An 8,854-nucleotide genomic window follows, 5' to 3' on the forward strand; every position below is an offset into this window, starting at 1 on the left:
GAAAAGAAAAGAAAAAAGAAATCTCTCTTACATAAATGAAGAGAAGGCTTCTAGCCATCCCTTCCTGAGCTGGTGATTGGCAGTGGGCAACCGCTGAACCACTCAGACTACTTCAAGGCTAACGGGCATCTAAGGACACCTGAAAATGTGACTGCTTGTCGAGTGCAGATGCTCATGGGATACCTTTATGTTACCATGACTCAGCACAGGTAAACACGCATTTGCTGGTTCCAGCACTATGTAAGACTGTAAATCTGAGATAACAACCTGTATAGGAATTATACAGTAAACATGCAGGAAGCTCAGGCCCTCTGTTCCGCTCCACGCGGCCTGCTCTCGCTGATGTCTTGCGCAGGTGCATTTTTTAACCTTAGTACCTTTCCCTCAAAACTCTCCTTTGTATCCCCTGAGCAGGCTGACATTGGCCATAGCTTAGCTTCTGCTTAATTTATTCCAGGACACTTCGCCATCTGACAAACTGTTTTCATTTAGTTGTTTGTTTACTGGTGTTGGGTCCTTCCTGAAATGTAAGCAGGGAGTTGGGTCACTTGTGTGTCCCCAGTGCCTGCAACAGTGTCTGGCACATGATAGATACTCAGGAAATAGTTGTTGAATGAATGCATAGCTTATCACAATACAAGCCAAGGGGCTGGGGATATGACTCAGTGGTAAAGCCCATGCCTACTTTGCACAGGGCTCTGAATTTGATACCCAGCATCACAGTTAAGGAAAAAGAATTGAAAGGGGCTGGGGAGATAGCTCAGCGGTCTAAGCACCTCTTGAGTTTGATTCCTGAGACCTCATGCCGTGACGGACCCAGAACCCTGGGTGCACCATACCTGCCACAAAACCAGGTGTGGTGGCACACACCTGCAAATCCCAGCACTGGGGAGGCTGAGACAGGAATATAACTACAAGTCTGAGCTGTGTAGTGAAAACCTGTACCAAATAAAGCAGTAGAAAGAAATTTTAAAAAGAAAAGTGGATTGAAGCTCAGGATACTATGTATTTTAACTTTGAAAATTAACAAAACTGGGGCCGGTGAGCTAGCTCAGCAGTCTAAACTTGCGTAGGCAAGCAGTTTGATCCCCAGCACCACATGCTGCCCCAGCCCCGCCCTCAGGGTGGGCTGAGCTGGCCAAAAAAAGGAAAATTAACAAAACTAAAGAAAAGTTGATTCCACACTGTTAGCAAGCAGGTTGATTACAACTTCTACAGGTTGCTGGTAACAGTGTAAATTGCTTAGTCATCCATGGAGAGCGGCTGGGCAGTGTTAAGTAAAATTATAAGTGAAAATCCAGGCTCATGGTATGTGCTTGTAGTCCTAGCTATTTGGGAGGTGGAGACAAGAGAATTTGAGTTTGAGACCAGCCTCAGAAACATAGCAAGACCTCATTCCCCCACACAGAAAAATTTATAACTATGTATATATTTTAACTCAACAATACTATTTCTACATATTTACTTTATACCATGCTTACAAAATTATTTGTTACAATGCTTATAATTGCAAAAAAGGAGAGGGAGGGAAGGAGAAAGGGAGGGAGGGAGAGAAAAAGCTAATGACCTGAATATTCATTGTAGGGAATTGGTTAAATTATTCTTGTTTATATGAGAGAATTCGATGGAGCTGTACCAAAATGCAGAAGCTTTTTCTTTCTTTTTACAAGTATATTTCAACATAATTATGCTTAAAGAAAACCACTCATATTGGTTACAGAAGCGCTTTCTGTATCTGAGTAGGACAACATCCAAGCTGTTGAATGCAAACAGGAGTGCGTGGAGCAGGGCCAGCCCTGGGGTAGCGAGGGAGAGCAATGAGAACATGTGCCTCTGTTTACGTGCAGGTGAAATATTGATGATGGGTGCCGAAGAGACGTTGGTTGCCTCCTGATAACTAGGGTGAGAGCCGGCAGGGAGAGATTTCATCATGTGGCCCTTTTGTTGTTGTTGTTGTTTTTGTTTGTTTGCTTTAATGTGGGGGGGGCCAGCTCAGCCCACCAGGGGGCGGGGCTGGCTGGCATGTGGTGCTGGGGGATTGAACTGCGGTCCCTGTGCTTTGCCAAGCTTGTTCCAAATAGGTGCTTTAGACCACTGAGCCATCTCACCATCTCACCACCCTTTTGAACCTTTAGAATTTTGAATCATATGAATTTGTTGCATCTAAAACTTTTTCTAGTACAGGGATTATGCATCAAGTCCAAATAAAATATAGCAAGCCATTTTTTTTTCTCTTTTTGAGACAGGGTCTCACTATGCAGTAGTTCAAGGCTGACCTTGAACTCATTTTGTAGCCCAGGCTGGCCTTGAACTCAAAATGATCCTCCTGCCACTGCTGCCTGAGTGCCAAACAGGTGTGAGCTACCCTGCCCAGCCCAACAAAGTATTCCTTAAGTAATGCTGAGGAGGGGCTGGGGAGATGGCTCAATGGAATAGTGCTTGCCTGGCAAGTGCAGGGACCTGAATTCAAACCCCGGTTCTACCAAAAAAAAAAAAAAAAGAAATGCTGAGGAGCCAGTTCCCTGGTGGCCTAGTGGCTAGAAATGCCTAAGGCTAGGGTTGGAAGAGTGCTTGCCTAAAAGCACGGTTGCTGAATCAGAAGGGTCACTACAAGTCGTAAGACCCTGTCTCAAAAGAACCAAAATAAAAAGTACCTGCCTAGCATTCATGAGGCCCTAGGTTCAGTCCCTAGCACCCCAAAATAGAACAGAAAGTACTCTCAAAAAATTAAAAATTAGGGGCCGGGGAGATGGCTCAGTGGAATAAGTGCTTCCCTGGCAGGCACAAGGGCCTGAGTTCAATCCCTGGTTCTGCCAAAAAAAATAAAAAATTGAAATTAGAGCCAGGGAGATGGCTCAGTGGAATAAGTGCTTTCCTGGCAAGCGCAAGGGCCTGAATTCAATCTTATTGCTGCAAAAGAAAATAAAATAGATAAATAAAAATTAGCTTGTGTTCTGTTGTTCAAAACTGACTCCTTTTTGATTTGTACCAATGCGCCATGGATGAAAGACTCAGCAGTGTAGGGGCTTGGACAACGGAGGCAGACTAACAGAAGTTTAACAGACCACAACCCCTGTTTTATACAGCAGGCTTGTTAACCTCTCAGGGGTTCACTTTCCTCCTTTGTAAACTGATGTGAAATAGAACCTACCTCATGTCATGAGCGGAAGTGAGCTCGTTCAGCAGCACCGTAGCCCTGTGTTGTGTCATTGTTGTTGCTTCTACAATATATTTTTTTTCCATAGAGAACACTTTTTTTTCTTTCAAAATTTTATTGATAAACAGATAGCAATGAGACAGTTTCAAATCAAATCAGAAGTACAGTTTCAACAAATACCACACTGCATACATTCTTCTTAGTGCTTAATTGCTGTACAAGATGCGGACTTGAGATCCTATTTACAAACACTATTAGAACAAATCATCCTATTCATTAAGAGAATGCAACTATATGTCTATCCTAACCACTTTGAATACACAGATACAAAAAGAACACTCATCAGTATACCCCATTTTTTCTAAGTTCCGTTATTGAATATTATAGGTGTGTAAACTCAGCAAAATGTTCTAAAAGAGTCCAGTAGCCCATAATAGCATTGGGTCTTCTGTTTAACTGGCAATGTAGAAATTATTGACCTGAGTCCCCCACAGCTCAACATAACAACATGGCTTTACTTCCTATATTTCGTCTTCATACTTTTCTACTGGATGGTTAAGACCAAGGTAAAGCAGGACCTATGCAACAAGACTTGTAGCTTTTTGGTCTGACAAGGTCAGTGAAATGCCCTCAGGATTTATCCTGAGATTCTGTACCTCAGATTGTAGAACCTTTGTCAGTGCAGCCATGTGGATGAGTCATGGCCATTGCTTGGCCAATGTGCTCTCTGTGAAAGACTGAGAGAGTGTCTTCTCCCCATGTGACTCTCCTTAGGCCCACTCTACATCATCGATCACTTTCCTCTTTGGCCCCATAATCTTCTTGATCAGAAAATCTGGGACACTACCGAGGTACATGACGTTACCGTACAAGTTCTCATATGTCCTGAGTCTTAATTGACCTTAGAAGGCTAGGGCCAGAATGTTGGCTTTCCTTGTAGCCCTCCTTTTTCTCTAATTTTGGTCTGCAAACTTAGGTTGTTAACCATGCAGAAGACAAGCTTATTGTTATTATCAAACGATTTAGGCTATCAAGCTTAACCTCACTATCTCACTGCATTTCAAACATCTTAGGCATAATAAGGAACAGGTATTTTTCATCAAGTATTGATATGTTGAACTTTAAGTCCCTACATAATATGATAAAAAAACATTTAAAAATTAGATTATATTTTAAAAATAGGATAAAGAATTCTATACTTCTCTACAATATATTTATAAAAATCTCCTGGAATAACTGATCTGTCAGCATTATTTAGCGACTTGCTACTTTAGTTTTCTCTCTTTCGGGTTTTTTCAGACACCCCAGAAGTTAACATATATTATACCCTGGATGGCAGCAAACCTGAATTTCTGAAGAAAATCGGTTATGGTGAAAATAACACATTTAAGTATACAAGACCTATTACTCTGCCTGATGGAAAAATACAAATTAAAGCTATTGCCGTGTCTAAGTAAGTTAAGTACTCGGTGATGAAGCTGACTTACCATATAGTAACATTGGGTTCTCATGGTCTTTCTGTGAGGATCAGTGCTGCGCAGGGCTCTGAGGGTGACATTATGTTAAATGTCATCATCTTTATGTAACTTTTGTGTTTTAACTGCCTTCTGTTGGGGTGTAAAGTGCACAAGCGCTGTGCACACCGCTGTCTGAAGTGGTATATTAATAATGTGTTTATTTCTAAATCCACGCTGGGGTTTCCAGAAGGAGGAGACCTTCTGGGGCCAGGGCCACCAAAGCGCTTGGGTCAGGCAAAGGGCACATGTTTAGTGAACAGTTCTTGTGTCCCCCAAGTTCCGTGTCCCACCGCCAGTGCCTCTAAACATTTTCTGCTGACCGCACTGAGCTTCACAGCTCCTCTTGGCCCAGCTCGGTGGACTTGAGCTAATTGGAAAAGAATATGTATCCTCTGACTCTGCCCAGGGTCTCCTGTTTTCAAATACAGCGACACCAGCCAGTCTGGAAGCCTTCACAGTACACTGTGAGGGGGAGGAAACCCAAACCGTGAATGTTAAGCAAGTTGGTTGGCTGGGACACAAGATTATTTTGTGGAGCAAAACAGGTTTGGCTACTTTTAAGGAATATGTTTAATTAAGCCCCAAACCAAATACTCAACCTGGCAGGTGCAGTTGGGTTGCAGAAACGCCCAGGATCACCCCGCTGGCCGAGCGGCTGGTGGCTTTTGGGGGAGATGAGCGATATGTGTACCAAAGATGATTTTCAGACTTGGCATCTAAAAATAATGATTTCTTAAAAATCTTTATATACAAACTATAATTTTTTTTACTAAGTGTGGGAATGTCTGGCCCTTCCTCATTTGCTAAATCGCTTCTGTAAAAACAAGTCGTCCTGCTCAGGGAAGCTGAAGCAGGAGGGTCACGAGTTCAAGCACAGCCTAGCAGTATCTTAGTGAGACACTGTCTTAAAATTTAAAAATAAAATAAAACGTGGCTGGTGCTGTAGCTCACTGCATCAGAGTGAAGGCCCTGGGTTGGATCCCCAGTACTGCCCAGTAAAACAGAACAAAACAAAATGCCACGTCTTCTCAATAATTGTGAAAAATTAAGCTACGTACTCTGGAGCCTAATACTATAAGGCAGAGCCCTATAGATGTTAGTGTCAGATAGCTTTTATTTTTATTTATTTTTATTTCATTTTGTCTTTTTGAGACAGTTTCACTGTGTAGCTCAGGATAGCCTTGAGCTCACTTTTGAATTGGCAGTGATCTTCCTGTCTCAGCCTCCCGGGTACTGGGATTCCAGGTGTGTGCCACCATGTCCGGTATGCTTTTTTTTTTTAAATGTATTTAGTACAGGGTCTACAGGGTCTACATAAATTGGACTCATAGTGATTCTCCAGTTTTCAGCCTCCCAACCTCTGGGATTACAGGTATACACCACCACATCCAGTCTCAATTGCCATCTCAGCATGCCCCAGGTGTGGGGCTGGCATGGCACACCAGGGATCGAGCGCTGGCTGCTGTGCTCTGCCCAAGCAGGTGCTTTAGTCCACTGGGCTATCTGGCCAGCCCCCCACCCCACCCCCTCCTTTTTTTTTTTTTTTTTTTTTTTGAGATGCTGTCTCCCTATATAATTCAGGCTGACCTTGAGTTCACTGTGTAGTTTTCGTTGTTGTTGTTTGGGGGTTTTTTTGGGGGGGTTTGTTTTTTTGTTTTTGCAGAACCAGGGATTGAACTCAGGCCCTTGCACTTGCCAGGCAAGCACTTATTCTACTGAGCCATCTCTCCAGCCCTGAGTTCACTATGTAGCTCAGACTGGCCTTGAACCTGCATCAGTGCTCCTGCCTCAGCCTCCATAGTGCTAGGATTATAGGTGTGTGCCACCAGGCTCAGCTACTGGTAGTATTCAGATAAAGTAGTAATTTAATGGCAATGTAGGTTGAAGCGGTTCATCAAGCTTTCAAGAGGCTAAAAAATAGGGCTGGGAAGAAAGCTCAGTAGAAGAAGCACCTGCCTGGCAAGCGCAGGGTCCTGAGTTCAACCTCCAGTACCACAAATAAATAAAGTCATTGTTTATGTCTCTCACAAATTGACCTCTGTCTGTAACATACAGGGAACAGAGGAAACCAGCAGAGACCACCAGGCTTGTGTAAAGGCAACATGGTGTGAATTGTATCGAGCCTAGGTGCAGGCAGAGGGCTCAGTAGGGCTGTCTGCAGTGAACAGAAAGCAGTGCGTCCCTTTTATAGGGATGGAGTGAAGGCAGGAGACATCAGGTGGGAGGAAGGATCCAGTGGATCTGTGGTTGAAGTTTTCTGGCAGTCTTGCCTCTCAGCGTGAAGTGTCCAGGGTGGATTCTCAGATGTCCCCGAGCTGCAAAGTTCCTGGTCCTGTCTTGTCTCCTCTCCTGTGCTTGCTGATGGTGACTTGGTGCTGGGCCGAGTTCCCTGCGGACCACAGTGTTTCTGCTGACAGGCAGGCTGGGGCCCGGGAGAGTCAGGGCCGGCTGGAGCCTTGCAGTATCCATTGTCTGTTTTTAAAATCATTGTTAGTAGGCTGGGTGTGGTGGCACATACCTGTAATCCCAGGGCTTGGGAGGCTGACAACAGGAGGATCACTATGAGTCCAATCTGTGTAGTGAGACCTTGTAGACCCTGAACTAAATATGTAAATAAATAAATAAAATCATTGTTAGTCTTATAGATGTGCTCAGTTTAGGGAAAGTTTGTATAAAAAGTATGAATTTTTGACTCAAAAAGGTTAATGCTGGGGCCGGGGAGATGGCTTAGTAGGATAAGCGCTTGACTGGCAAACGCAAGGATCTGAGTTCAATCCCCGGTTCTGCAAAAAAAAAAAAAAAAAAAAAAGGTTAATGCTTATATTGATTTGTGATTAAAAAGTACTTCCTGAAAATTACATTACTATGTCATTTAAGTCATTTCTAGATGCTTTAGGTAATTTCTATAATAATAATTGCAATCCTCCTGCCTAAGCCTCCCAGAGTGCTGGGATTATAGGCCTTTGCCCACCACCAGCTAAAGTAGTTTCTTTAATAAGATGACGAAGGACTTTAGATGAAACTGTTAAAAATTGAAGTCATTAACCAATTAAGAGGATAAATTATGGTCATGGAGTTTTGCATGACATAGGAAAACATTTATGACAAAACAAGTGAAAAATTGAGGATACACTTGTATGCCCCTCTAGGACTTTAACCATGTTTCAAAATGCATAAAGATTGGAAGAAACCAGGTGTTGTGGCTCATGCCTGTAATCCCAGCATTCAGGAGGCTGAGGCAGGAGGATTGCTCTGAATTCGAGACCAGCCTGGGGTACAAAGTGAGTTCAAGGCCAGCCTGAACTGCATAGTTAAACCCTAACTACTATGGGGTGTACTATATGAAACTATATGACTACAGGAGTCTAACTAATAAAACAAAAGGCCAGAAGAAAACACGCCAAACTTTAGCAGTCGTTATCTCTGTGATACTATCATGTATGTTCGCTGTTCTTTTCTTGATAATTTTAACTGCTTCCAAAATTTGATGGGGAAAATTAAAAAATAATTTAAAAAATTAACAAGGAGTATCGCTTCAGTAGTACTAAAAATGTAATAAATAATAATGAATAAAGGATACTGAAATTAAATAACTTTCAGAGACAGCCGACAAAGTAGAATTGTCACAAAGGTGTTCCAAGTGGACTATGAACCACCAAGCACAGCCTCTTCCGGAGACAGAGTCGCAAGTGTTCTCAAAGGCTCTTCAAAACAGGCGAGTCATGAGACCAAAGCACCTTCATGTCCTCTGTCTGTTCTTGGTCCCTTTCCTCTCATCACCTCTGCTCATAGTTGTGTCCTCAGAACCACCATCAGTATGAACCATCGAGCCTGTCCTTAGGGATGCACCAGCCTTTGGTCACCCCTGCTGCCTCCTATAAATATAGGAAACTAGAGTTCCTACCCAGCTTCACTTCCATGCCCTGTGGCTTCCAGGACCCCTCCTTACCCCTTTCCTTACCATCAAAGAAAACACAACAGAAGACCCAATGCTATTATGGGCTTCTGTACTCTTTTAGAATATTTTGCTGAGTTTACACACCTATAATATTGAACAACGGAACTTTAAAAAAAATTGGGATATAACTATGAATGTCCATTTTGTATCTGTGTATTCAAAGTGGTTGGGGTAGATATATAGTTGCATTCTCTTAATGAATAGAATGATTTTTTCTAATGG

General features: G+C 42.8%; 1 protein-coding gene across 1 annotated transcript in view; it reads left to right on the top strand.

Annotated features, from left to right (window-relative positions):
- Positions 1-8,854, top strand: part of Dzank1 (double zinc ribbon and ankyrin repeat domains 1) — a 50,113-nt gene that overhangs the window by 5,142 nt on the left and 36,117 nt on the right. Inside the window, exons 3-4 of the mRNA XM_023720130.1 lie at positions 4,457-4,610; positions 8,275-8,389. Of these exons, the coding sequence (XP_023575898.1) occupies positions 4,457-4,610; positions 8,275-8,389 (269 nt within the window). The remainder of the gene's footprint in view (positions 1-4,456; positions 4,611-8,274; positions 8,390-8,854) is intronic.

This window comes from Octodon degus, unplaced genomic scaffold, assembly GCF_000260255.1.
Source record: "Octodon degus isolate 3935 unplaced genomic scaffold, OctDeg1.0 scaffold00073, whole genome shotgun sequence".
NCBI classification, from domain to species: Eukaryota; Metazoa; Chordata; class Mammalia; order Rodentia; family Octodontidae; genus Octodon; species Octodon degus.